Raw genomic sequence first — 13,789 nt, forward strand, 5'->3', positions numbered from 1 at the left:
TTTCTGCGTACCTGTCTGTGATGCCTTGATTGATGATTTTCCCTGACAGGCTTTTACTGTTCCTTTTTCCTTGAGCATGCACTTTTTTTTCCCCCCCCCATTTCTTTCCCTTCCTTACACATATATTTAAATTTCTGGATATAGCTACAGCATTTCTTAACTATTACCTTTGCATTGGGATAATTTGTTGCCGTGTGTTTAAATCATACTGATTTGTTTAGCTCTGTCACTGCTGCCTTCACAGGAACTGAACAGGGAAATATCATCCCTGTTTTTAAATGGGGAAAAAAGAAAAAGCAGGGGAACTACAGGCCAGTCAGTCTCACCTTTGTGCCTGGCAAGATCATGGAGCAGATCCTGCTGGAAACTATGCTAAGACACATGGAAAATAAGGAGGTGATTGGTGGCAGCCAACATGGTTTCACTAAGGGAAAAAAGAACCTTACAAATTTGGTGGCCTTCTATGATGGGGTTACAGCATTGGTGGATAGGGGAAGAGCAAGTGATGTCATCTATCTAAACTTGGGTAAAGCATTGGACACTGTCCCCTGTGACACCCATGGCTCTAAACTGGAGAGACGTGGCTTTGAAAGATGGATCACTCGCTGGATAAGGAATTGGCTGGATGGTCGCACTCAAAGAGTTGCAGTGAATGGCTCAGTGTCCAAATGGAGACCAGAGATGAGTGACGTTCTTCAGTGGCTGGTATTGGGACTAGCACCATTTAACGTCTTTGTCGGTGACATGGACATTAGGATAGAGAGCACCCTCAGCAAGTTTGCTGACGACACCAAAGCTGTGTGGTGCGGTTGACATGCTGGAGGGAAGGGGTGCCATCCAGACGGACCTGGACAGGCTTTAGAGGTGGGCCCATGCAAACCTCATGAAGGCCAAGTGCAAGGTCCTGTGCCTGGGTCAAGGCATTCCAAGCACAAACACTGGCTTGGCAAAGAATAGATTGAGAACAGACTTGAGGAGAAGAAGGACTTGGGGGTGTTCATTGATGAGAAGCTTAGCATGACCTGGCAATGTGTGCTCACAGTCGAGAAAACCAACTTTGTCCTGGGCTGCGTCAAAAGAAGCGTGTCCCAGCCCACGGCAGGAGGCTTGGAACTAGATGATCTTTAAGGCTTCTTCCAACTCAAACTATTCTGTGATTCCAAGACATTTCCCACTTAAGTTTTATCTGGATTGAACCATGTTCCTGACTGGTGTTACGAGAGCATGTCTATGCTTTTTTACAAATGAGGAAAAAATTAGGTCATTGTTATTCAAGGGTGCTGCTTCAAAAAAAGTAAACATTTTGCTTCACTCTGCTTAATTAAATTCTAGATTCATTCTCACTTATATAACAGGCAATGCTGATTTGGGCTGATAAATAGGAATTGTACCCTACATGAGAGAGGATTTAACTCTTCTGGTGGTTGAAGAGTTTTTGACACAGGCTGGAGAGCGTATAAAAGTTCTTTAGTGTGGGAGGTGCTGTATAATCTTAATGTAAGTCATCCTCGCTTTGCCTAGACATCTCAATGCCTTGGCTGTATTTTGTAAGTAGTCTTTTCCCAGAACTGCAGACAGTATTTTCTAAGAGATGTGAACTCAGGAGAGGTGAGTGAATTACTCAGCTTATAATAATGTCAAAGTCTAACTCACTAAATTGTGCCCATGCAACTTGGAGGAATATGTAACACTATTCATTATTTAAGCAGATATATTGCTATTGATCAGGTTTCCTGCAATATTTAAGCAGCATCTCTTCTACATTTATTCTTCTCATTAGTTATGTGCCTTCACTTTGTTTCAGAGATGCATTTGAAGCACATTTTTCTGATATTGGCTTATAATCTGAAGGTTGTAACACTACTGAGTCTTCACTGACTTTGGAACTTTGGATCTCAAACATTATCCTGGTCTCACAAAAATTTGTATTTCTGACACACCCAGGTAAAAGTCTTCTGATGCCTTGATTTCTGCTTGTCTGTAGAACTACACGGCCCAGTGGGGCAAAGGTACTGCATGGTTTGGTGAAACTGCTGTGTGGTCTGTGGGTACTAACAGAGCCCTTTGACATGCCTGTGTGCAAAGTGATATATATAAATGCAAAAGAATCATCAAGCTCTCCACAAAAGGGTCTCTGAAGATTACACAATCTTTTCTGTTACCTAGCAAACTGCAGAGGGCTGTTTAACTTTATCACAGTGTATCTAAGCAAAAATATTTTAATAGGGAAAATAATATGGGCTCTATTATAGTGACTACATTTCATGCACTCCTTTGGCAGAGATGTGCTGGAAAAGGTAGCTGTTAAGTGGACAGTGATGAGTATATTTTAAATATCTGAATCCACATGCATCTGCATTTTGTCTGATGTACCAGGTGTACTAAGATCAGCAGGATGGCTAAATAGCTTATGCTTACACCTGTGGAATTTGAAGCAGCTTTCTAAGGGGGGAGAAAATGTAGCGGGTTATTCCTGGCATGGTCAAAGCAACAAATGACACTTAGCTAACAGTTTTTCACTGACTGAACCACAAGTAGTTTGGTATGGGCAGACACATGCACAGGAAGAATTAGTCTCTGTTGCTTTAGCTGTAGTTGAAAACTACTGTAAAATGTGCAGTTGCGATTGCACACTTATGATGAGAGGAGAGATGGCAAGGGAAGAGGTTTGTTGCAAAGGGTTTATTTGTGTGGGAAAATGATGCCTATTCAGGCTCTGGTGCAGATTTGCAGAGTTATGAATTTTGAGCTGCGACCTCCAGCTTAAGAGTCAGAAGTAAAGCAAGCAGGTGCTGGTGTGGTGAGCACATGCACATGAGGCGGGGCGGGGGGGAATTTCTTTTGTTCATGGTGTTGCCTATGTATTTCGTCTAATGATTGTTTAGTGCACAGTGGGCAATTCCCGGTGCAGAAAGCAGGAGTGGGATCTCTGCGTATCTCTGGGTAATGCTGTAGCCACAGACTTCTTTTTTTTCTTGTGTATTTAGTCTCTGAATCTCATTTTCTTTTCTGCCTGGTGGCAGCCTGGTAACAGGCAGCTGGAGCACTCCTCTGGGAGACAAGATATGTCGGTCTCCTTGGCGAAGAGCCTGACCTCTACCATTTTCTAAGCAAAGAGTGACAGTGCTATTAATAGCTCCCTCCTGGAGCCAGGTTTTCAAAGGAGCAGAGCCTGATTGCTGCGCTTCGTGCTGAGCCTAGATATTATCAGCACATGGCAGGTGTATTGTGAGTATCAGGAATGAATTGGGCCCCTGAAGGAGAGTTAAGCTCAGAACAGCTTCAGGGAGCTCTGCAGACTGTCCATGGGAGGAGGCAGGAGGTGGTGGCTGCTTCCCAGCCCATCAGCCAGCTGGGGACACAGACCCCCTGCCCAGTAGCTGAGCTGTGGGCATTTAACTCTCCACTCTTTTGGCAGTAACATATAAGCTCCTACTGTCAGGAAAACAAACAAACAAAAAAACAAACGGGGCCCTGATTTGGACTTAGTGATTTAAACCGGTCTTCTTGGCTCTTTGGTCATCTGGAACCTCTCCCATTTCCATTGTGATCAAAGATAGTTGACTGCACACAGGTGGTAGGCAGGGTCTTTCTCTTCTAGATGTGGCTGGGAGAAAACTAAACACAGCAGCCGATCAGGAATGAAACTTTTTCTATTAAAAGGGAGTATTATGATTTAGATTAAAATTTCATTTGAAAATAAATTAATATCTTTGAAAACATGAGCTTCCTGGGAAGAGTGAATTCCAAATGATTTCTTCAATATTTCCCAATTATCTGCCCTTTGACATATGGACTTGGATCATTTTTATTGGTGTTGAATGCAAGGGAAGAAAAATACATGACACACTTTTTGAATTTTTAGTAGCAAACTGCATGCTCAGTTTTTGCTAGGAAACATGCTAACAACTGGTAAGTGACCCAAAATTCAGGTCATATTTCTAAAGCTGAGTGTTGCTGCCATCCAGCGAGACCTAGACAGGCTGGAGAGTTGGGCGGGGAATAACCTAATGAAATTTAACAAGGAAAAGTGTAGAGTCCTGCATCTGGACAGGAACAACCCCAGGTTCCAGTATAGGTTGGGAAATTACATATGAGAGAGCAGTGTAGGGGAAAGGGACCTGGGGGTCCTGGTGAACAACAGGATGACCATGAGCCAGCACTGTGCCCTTGTGGCCAGGAAGGCCAATGGCATCCTGGGATGTATTAGAAGGGGGGTGGTTAGTAGATCAAGAGAGGTCCTCCTTCCCCTCTACTCTGCCCTGGTGAGACCCCATCTGGAATATTGTGTCCAGTTCTGGGCTCCTCAGTTCAAGAAGGACAGGGAACTGCTGGAGAGGGTCCAGCGTAGGGCAACAAAGATGATGAAGGGAGTGGAGCACCTCCCTTATGAGGAAAGGCTGAGGGAGCTGGGTCTCTTTAGTTTGGAGAAGAGGAGACTGAGGGGTGACCTTATTAATGTTTATAAATATATTAAGGGTGAGTGCCATGAGGATGGAGCCAGGCTCTTCTCGTTGGCAAACAATGATAGGACAAGGGGCAATGGGATCAAGCTGGAACACAAGAGGTTCCACTTAAATTTGAGAAAAAACTTCTTCTCAGTAAGGGTGCCAGAGCACTGGAACAGGCTGCCCAGGGGGGTTGTGGAGTCTCCTTCTCTGGAGACATTCAAGACCCACCTGGACATGTTCCTGTGCAACCTCACCTAGGCGTTCCTGCTCCAGCAGGGGGATTGGACTAGATGATCTTTTGAGGTCCCTTCCAATCCCAAACATACTGTGTGTCACATACCCCATTGGACAGCCTGTGTGTCTCAAAACCCGTTTGATATGAGTGTTCTCATTAATGCTTTGTAACTCAAATGGACTTAATTCCTCATTAAACATTTTTTGTGGTAATTTAACAAGGTTTGCCTGAAACCAGCATTAGCTTAGATATTTTAAAGGGTCTGCATTTGTCAAGGTCTCTCTAAACATCGCATTAAGCTACTGAGGTGAGAGAATCTTACAGAGCTTAAAAAGCTTTTCCAACAGCCCAGCACAATTATTAGACTATATAAAATAAAAACCAAAGGGTTTCACAGTAAGAGTAAGGCTTACCTCTCCTAATGGAAATTTTGCCAAGTGATATTTCAAATACCTCTGGTTTTTTTTTTTTTTTTTCTATTTCTGGTGCAAATATGTGGGGTTCAGCCTTCAAAGTCTTGTTTACAGGAGATGTTTCTGTGATTTAAAACAGATTTATTCATGTAAGGCCCAGTCTTGCAAAGGCTTACAGGTGTGCTTTACTTACGCACTCTTATGTAGCTCCATCCAAGTCAGTGAAAGCTTAAACTGACAAAACAGGAATTGTAAGACCTCACCCAGAAGTAACCATTTGCACAACTGGACCTCATTTATTTTTTTTTTTTATGCAATAGAGAAAAAGTTTGAAATCAGTGGTTTAAGGACACAAAAAGAAAACACAGGATTACAAATAAATAAATGAAGGAAGCCAAATCCCAGTTCCAGAGGGATTTCCCCTCTAGTTCTTACCCTATGTCTTACCACACTTTTCATTTCGACTAAATCCCTTTTGTGGTGACAATCCTTGGGATAATTTAGAAACAAAATATATGGTAACTTGGCTATTTAAGTTTATCCTCAAAATTGTTCTGGCTCACATTGAGCGTTGATTTCATAACTAATGGTGAAGAACTTCTTATTGACTTAAAGCGTTAAATTGTCCAGGCATAGTGCTGCCCAGATGAAACTTTGTGTATGTGTCCACAAATGGACACCATCAGTGTACAGAATCTCAAACTAATTCTGTTGTCGGGATGTAAGATGGGAGACTTTATTATTACTTTTGAAACTTCTACTGTGCTGGCCATGTAACAGTGTGGTTAACCCTCGAATGCTTTGAAATTTAGAGAAGCATTGGAATTTTGAACATATAACGTTCCCTGAAATAAAACACAAAAAGCCCATTAATTAACTCTATTTACAAGACGTGTACCATTACAAGCAAGTTAACATTTACAAAAATATTTACATTTCACCTGGTTCTGCATAAGACTCTCCAAGACCAATAGCTAAGGAAAGGGGAAGACAAATCATGGATAGTGTGCATCTTGCTGTATGGCCTTGCTTCAGGAAGAAATTTAAGCACATGTTGAAGAAAGACCCTGGACAGAACAGCATTTAAACAGGTGTTTTACTTGCATTTCCTTAAAGATTTAAATATGTTTAAAATTACATGCATGTGGAAGTAAGAGCAGTGTATTCGGGCCTCAAGAAATAAAAGCCCTTCAGAGTGATTCTGAACTGGTTGCAAATGCTCCTTTAGTAGTTTTCTAAAGTTATCAGAATAAAACCTTAGAAGGGAGATGTCATGAAAAGAAAAGAAGCAATGTGTTTTCCAAGGGAGCAATTGTCAGATCTCTTGTGATTGTTCTGTAGATTACCACTTCAAGAAAACTAACAAAATGGTTATTGGATTTAAAACTTATTCTCTGTAAGTAAATGTCACTTTTAAATACCTCAGCTATTATGTTTGTGCTTGCATTACTTTAGGGATTTAAATGGTACCATTTACATATTTTATCCAATTCTCTAATGTTCACTTAGTGAGTTAAAATTAAGATAAGTTGTGTAAATGGAACAGCTTGCTGGCTGCAGATAAGCTGATTTAAGCTACTGTAAGTGGGACTAAAAGTAATGCGCTTGGTTATTCAGAAGACACATACACAGTTATGCTTTGTGAAAATAACATGTTTAATAGCATGTAAGTTTTAGTTTGAAATCAGAACAGAGCCCATGGAAATATGGTAAAGACTGACAGCTTCTTTGCCTTGGGAGGGGAATGCTAAGAACGTCTGTTTAGTTGTGTCAGGTGTGTGTTTGAATAATTTTTACTATATAAAGTTCTCTCAATATTTATTTATATTCATGTACCTCAAATGCTCCCCCGGATGTTTTGAGATATTTAATCTATGTGGAGTTCTCTTCCTTGTTCTCTTCTCTCCATCTGATATGCACAACTTTTTGTTCTGACAACATGAAGTACTTTTCCTTGTTGTCATTAGGGGAGGTCTAGCCAATCTAGGAGTGGTTGGCAAAGCCCGGCTTGTGGCATTCACAAGTTCCTCTTTGACAGCCTGCCTAGAAAGCTTCTCTGTTCTTCCACCTTTAAATTGCACCTTGGAAGTTTTGGCAGGGATTGACTTTTGAACCCTTAAGTTGATGTTTTGTTTTTGAATACTCACCTGGCCTGCATTTTTTGATACTAAGCATCTTCCACAGGTCTAATCTTCCTGTCTGTAGTTTTCATGGATCAGCATTACCCATCCCTCTGAAATAACCTGAAGGGACATTGACCAATTATCATCCTCAAATCTAATTGCCTTAACATTCGTTTCTCTTTGGTAAATATTTTGTTGCTTTTCTTTATTTATCTGTCTTTGGCTCACTGACTACTATATAACTGTTGTGTTTTCTTTTTCTGTGGTTATATGAATTAAGTTGAAGTTGTTGCAGACTGGCACCATGTTTTTCAGCTAAGTCTGCCTTCCTGCACATTTACAGTAAATGCATAATCTGCTTATGAGCCGTTAAAAATTCTGCTACAAGGGTGTTCCTTTGAGTTGTGTTAGTCCGCCATGAGGACCCATGATTACTTTTATGTGCTAATAGTCCCCGAACTGGGGGTTTTGAGCTTTTCTGTGGATTTTCTGTGATTAGAGATGGAAATAGTCTTAAAAGCCGTGTGGAAGCTTAAAATGAGATATTTATGTAATACTGTTCTGCATATGGCGCAGCAGATCAGCATGCTCTACAGCAGCCTCTCAGTTTGCGTAAACCCTGAGTTTCTAATCGCAGTACAGAAGGACTGTAGGATAGATTGCAGGTAGATGGTAGTATTGGTATGAAGGAAAAAAGATGGGAAGCATGCAGATATATAAGACATATAAGATATATAAGACATCAATTCGAAGTAGCTGTTGTCGCTTTATCTCTCTCTCCCTGCCTCCCTCCATCTCTCCTCAGGGATTTTGTTAGTGAACTGGACCTACTAGTACTACAAGAGGCTCCTTTTCTTTCCTATCGTGCCAGGGGGGAATGGGTGAGGGGCTGTGTAGGGCTTAGCTGCTGGTTGGCCCTAAATTACAACAAATTGTTAGTTACAAAGTGTGTGTTGTGTTGTAAATGATAACACAGAAGTAACATGCTTCTCCTGTCATCTGACTTAATAATACTGTTCACTGGTTTATCCTCTCTCACGCTTCAGCGTAAATGTAGCTTTCTGTAACCAAATGAGTACTCTTCTGTGAAAACACACAGGGAAAGTATTGAGAAATTAGATTCTAAACTGCCACGGTGCTCAAAGATAAGCAAGGTGCATTTTTTGTAATGACAAGGGCTTTTGCAGTGGTTGTTTTGCAAGACAATTTTGGTTGTCTCAGAAAGCACGACATGCTGGCATGGAGCCGGGATCTGGCCCTGCCTGCTCACTGAGTTGCTTGTACACAGCCCTGCCACTATATCGGAGTATAAGCACAAGAACATGATGTGGATATGATGTGTGGTTGATGACGTACCAATTTTTTTCTTTCCTGATGTATTCTGTCACGTAATAATGGGTCTTTCACCAATTTTTCTGCGTTAAAAAGAAAAAAAAAAAGGAAATACAGAATTGCTCTTCATGCTGCTTGAGAGGAATGACTCAACAAACATCCATCAGTCCTATATACCGACTTTAAAATTGCCAGTGGGAATGCCCTGACAGTGGAAGGCGAGACGACGCGGTCTGAGGGCGGTTGGTGGCCTTGTGACAAGCAATGGCAGCCAGCCTTCCTTCTCTTTTCTCACGGCAGCTAGCAGGGAAGGAGGGAGGCGTCGCTTTCTGCTTCGCTTTTCTCCTCCAGGCAAGGAGGCAGACTCTACACAGTACAGGAGGGGAAGGTTGAAGTGTTAGTAAAGATTATGTGACTCCTTTGGGCTTCTCTCCTTGTGAAGACCTGTCTGAAGAAGGACAGCGTGAGCGAATTTCAGTTGCACATTTGCCATGGGCCTCACTAGGAGCTAAAACTTCACTGACTTTGAACATTCATCAGAATTATGAGTTATCGCTGTTCAGTTATCTTGCTGCTGTTGCTAAATGCTAAAAGTCAGAAAACAGCCTGTTTTTCTCTGCATGGTAATGTGAAAGCTGTTCAGACCAACCTAAACTGAGCCTTTTTAATTTTTGATCTAGTATTTATCTCTGAATGTAAAAACTGATAACCAGAGATAATTTCACTTCAAAAAATTTCCTTTAATTATCTCAGCAAGTAGGAATAGTCTCAAATATGAGTAGAGCGTGTTATGCTGGAGGAGTGATGGCTGAGGAGAACTGTCACCAGCAGTTCTTATAGACCGCATCTCCTCACCACTAACCATGAGCAGCCTGATGAGCTTCTTCAAAGTGTTGACAGAAATATGTGACTTTTTCAGATAAATGCTGGCCATGCCTTACTCAGAAAATGCCAGGAGTGGATGTGGCTCTCTAGGTAGGAAGGAAGTGAAATGACCCAGAAAACAGTGTCAGCTTTCAGAATCCCATTGCTTCTAGTATTTTGACTGAATGAGCTCTGCTTTCTGAACACTTATAAGGATCAATTAAAGACTGAGGTTCTGACTCCTGGATTCAGTTTAAATACAGAATATAATAGCATGCAGGGAGCTTCAGATTGGTTTGAGGGCTATTTTTGGTACATGTGCTCTGGAGGTCATTAGGCAGACATGATCCTGAGAGTGTAATGTGTGAACCAGATAGGAAATATTTTCAGTTCCTGTATTTTTTAACGAAAGACTTAAAAAGAAAGAAATCATAAGCTTCTACAAATAAAATATGTTTGCATGTGTCTACATTTCTGCCAAATGGAAAACATTCTATGAGTTATGACCATATATGACTTCATATAATATTTTAAATTTTTTAAGAGTCTTATAAATTTGAATTCACATGAAGATAACTTGTAATTTCTGTGCATATAAGTTGACTTGCAACTACTGGAGTTTAAAACACCTGAACATTTGTCTTTTGCAATTTTCAGAATATAGTTTGTGCTATACATTTGCCTAATGCAGAGTTCCTGTGACCACAAAATTGTTTTTTTGCCAAATGGCATATGCACATATTTCATGAAATGGTCTACAGAAACTAGGGCAAGCTCTAGTAAACAGATAATGTCAGATAATTATTCAAATTATTTTTTTATGCCACAAAATAACAAGTTTATTCTCTAGTGGATGTTTTTCTGAGATCTCTGTGAAGTGTCTAATAATGTTGCTTATCTGTCGTTTCGCCCACAGGTACATTTATGTTCCGATGGGAGGATCTCAGTCCAGTCTGCTGGGAATGCTCTTTTCCACAGCCCTCACTTTTGCCTTTGTAAGCTATTGGCACGGAGGACAGAGTTATCTGTGGTACTGGGGTGTGCTTAATTGGCTTGGAGTAATTGTGGAAAATGGCATCAAGAGGATACTTTCTATTTCACGAATTCAAGATTTGATTGTAAGTTGGATCTCTATTCATTTCAAGTTCTTGTTTCCTGGCCCCATGCTCATCTGAAGTTCCTGGTTATTAGTTTGGTTTAATCTAGATTAAAAGTCATGGGTAACAGATAAAAGTTAGCATTCCCTTACCCAGCCTCCAGTGTTTGAAGTAAGCCGTATAACTAGAATTTTGCAAAGTACCAGCAAAGCAAACACTGAATTATGCCTGGTCTTAAAAGCTTCCTCTGCAGTCTTGGAATAAGCAGTGCTTGTCACATTGTATATGGCTGAAGAGAAGGCAGTTTTAACATTTGTATTCTGATTTCACTCAGGATAGCCTTAAAATATTCATCTTCACTAAAATTAGGAGTGTGTATTTCCAGTCATGTGTTTCCTGGACAAATGCATGTGTAGCAGCTGCTTGCATCTGGGAACAAGCTTACACTGGGAAATCTTTTAACACTGAAGAGCCAAGTAAAGAAAATATTATTTTGCTCTGAAGACCTCTGATATTTTCACTTTACTTACACTTTTGACCTTCATGCTGTCATTTCCAAAGGAACAGATTGTCTTTAGCTCACAATCATATGCAAAAAGGACTATTTTAATTTTGATGGTCATTTTAGTCTGCAGGTTTGCTCACTGTTAGATCCCAAATCTTCTAGTAACTGTTTGTAAGAATAAATAATTCATATGTCTTGCTTCTTTAGTAGTGATAAGTACACAGAATTCATACTCCAATGTAGTGGTTTATTGGTGGTGACTTACTCTGCAGGCTGATGAAGTCCTGATGCTCAAGTAATTATGCTTGTTCTCCATCTCAGTCATCTCAGTTTTCACTGTTGTGGGATCCCATGTGTGGCAACTGATACAGCTAAGTAATTCAGGAACCAATAACAGCCAGTGCTACCTTCTATCGTCCAACTGTCCATCACTGCGAATTCAGTGGCAGTCTGAAAGCATGTTTTTTCCTTCCTAGAGAATGAGCTTATCAGATCCATTAATCCTCCATCTAGGGTGAAACTGAGCTTCACCATCTGACCGGCTGCATGCATTTGTCTTTGGACAAAGTTTTTTAGGCATCCAGCTGTGTGAGGAAAGGGGCTTTTTGTATTTGATGCCACTGCATCAGAGAATTTGAACAAATTCTTAAGGGATTAAGTGCTTACATAGCATGGAAATGAGAAGGATGTGGCATTATGAAGGTGGAGCTATATGCGTTGGATTAATTTCTAACACATACTTCTAATTACAGTTAACTGATGCTGGCAATAGCCTTTTTTATTTGTGTAAATTAACTCTGTAACAATGAACCAAGTGCATTTTAGTCCTTCCTCCCCTTTGTTTTCATCCAGTGTTTTTAAAGGCCTGTCCAATGTCTGCCATCTCCCTTGTTCTCCGTTTCTGTTTGGAAACGTGGCTGTAGACATTCCTTAGAAGCCACTTTCACATCTTTCCCTTAAATATTTCTGAATTCAACATTTTTGATATGAATAGTTTTGGCGTCTGAATTAATGAATTGGGCTGATTTTGCTGCATTTGCTTATGGCCAAGTCGTGCTTTGCCTTGTGCCTTGAAGGTTGCTCTACAACATGAGTCTTTGGAAATAACCCTTCATTGCACTCTCCTCACTCTTCTGGCAAGCTCCCATTTTCTTGTTCAACACTGAGGGGAGGAGATGAGTCGTTCAACTTTGATCCTTCCTTATCAAGGGACGGAGTGATGGGACTTTCCCTACAAAGCGTCACTTATGTTTAAAATTAACTGCAAATGCCTAATGCCCTGTACAAATTTCCCTTTTTCTCTTGTAATCTGGCTTTTAGAAGCATTCCCATAGTCTTGTCTCAGCGAGAGGTGTGCTGCAAGCTGAGTCACCATGGCATTGAGAACCCCATTCTGCAAGATGGGTTTTTCACTTAAATTTCATCTGTTGACAAGCTGAAATCGATTGCATTCTTGTGTTTCACTCACTGTGTTGGTTCTTGAAGGCTATTTTTTGAAAAGGAAGCTTGATTTTTCTCCCCAGAAGAGCAGATGATTTTTTGGAAAAAACACAGAGCACAGGTTTATGATTTATTTAACCCATTCTGTTTATCAAACCTCCTTATATATTGTTTTTAAAGTTGAGTTACATAATTCTGTTGAGCAGGAGGTGTTTAATTAGTAAAATATTTTTTAAAAAATCAAAGAAGAAGTTGAATTTTAATTCTGCTACCATTTTAAAGTTGAATTGATCACAAAGAATAACAAGAATTACCTCAAAACTGCTGTCCTTTTTTCCCCTACTATATTGTCTTAGTTGTCTTGCAAATGAAAGATTTATAAATCTAAATAAAGCACATTTGAGTCTCGTCCTTCACCGAATCCTTGTGCTGACTAAGAATATATATATATAGATATATATATAGATATATATAAAGAATTGGACCCTATATTTATGCAGATTTTATGGTAGTTTAAATCTCAGCACTTGAAACCTGGCACAATATGGGTAAATAACACTTTTGTAGCAGTGTGGCAGGTTTTAAATGTCATCTCAGGCATATTTAACTAGAATGATCAAAGAAGCATGGGTGTTATTTGTGAGAAGTAAAACCAGCTCATGAAATCAGCATATAAACTGCATCAGCATATAAACTGAAGATAGTAAATTTCCTGACCCAAAAAATGGGATCTGAAACTTTTTATTTGTACTGGTTGCAAACCATTGCCTGGCTTCCTGATTTCAGCTCTGGAAGAGCTTATGTATTTACCAGCTTACACCACTCTGAACTTTCACGTTTCAGTGAATTGTGTTGCTAGAAGTTATCTATGTCTCTTTTTTTCCCCTAGAGGTTACTTGTTAGATACTGGTAAATTAGAGCTGAATTAAGTAATATTGTCTTTTCATTAAAACATCTCATATAAACAAAAAAAATAACTGCCATGCATCATAAGCTAGGGCATATCTGGGAACTTTATATTAAAGTCAACAAGTTTCATTTTGTTTTTATCAGGTGGTGTTGTTTGGTTGTTTTGGTTTTTGGGGTGGGTTTTTTTGTTGCTTTTTTGGGTTTGTGTGGTTTGTTTTGATTTTACATTTTTCGTGAGATATTTAGACCAGTACTGAGCAAAGTAGCGCTTTGTTTCACTGATTCTATATTAATTCGTTACAGATGAACTCCAGTAGTAACTCGTTCAAAATCAGTGACAAAATTTGTATTGACTTTTAATAAATAATGTGTCAGATTTCTGAAAGAAAATGCTAATGGCTGACATTCTTCCAGTGATTT

General features: G+C 40.0%; 1 protein-coding gene across 1 annotated transcript in view; it reads left to right on the forward strand.

The window, feature by feature from the left end:
- Window positions 1–13,789, forward strand: part of HHAT (hedgehog acyltransferase) — a gene marked incomplete at both ends in the record, with an annotated part of 150,751 nt that overhangs the window by 62,036 nt on the left and 74,926 nt on the right. The window contains one exon of the mRNA XM_080341463.1: window positions 10,335–10,536. Within this exon, the coding sequence (XP_080197589.1) occupies window positions 10,335–10,536 (202 nt within the window). The remainder of the gene's footprint in view (window positions 1–10,334; window positions 10,537–13,789) is intronic.

Source organism: Nesoenas mayeri, assembly GCF_963082525.1.
Source record: "Nesoenas mayeri genome assembly, chromosome: 3".
Taxonomy (NCBI): Eukaryota; Metazoa; Chordata; class Aves; order Columbiformes; family Columbidae; genus Nesoenas; species Nesoenas mayeri.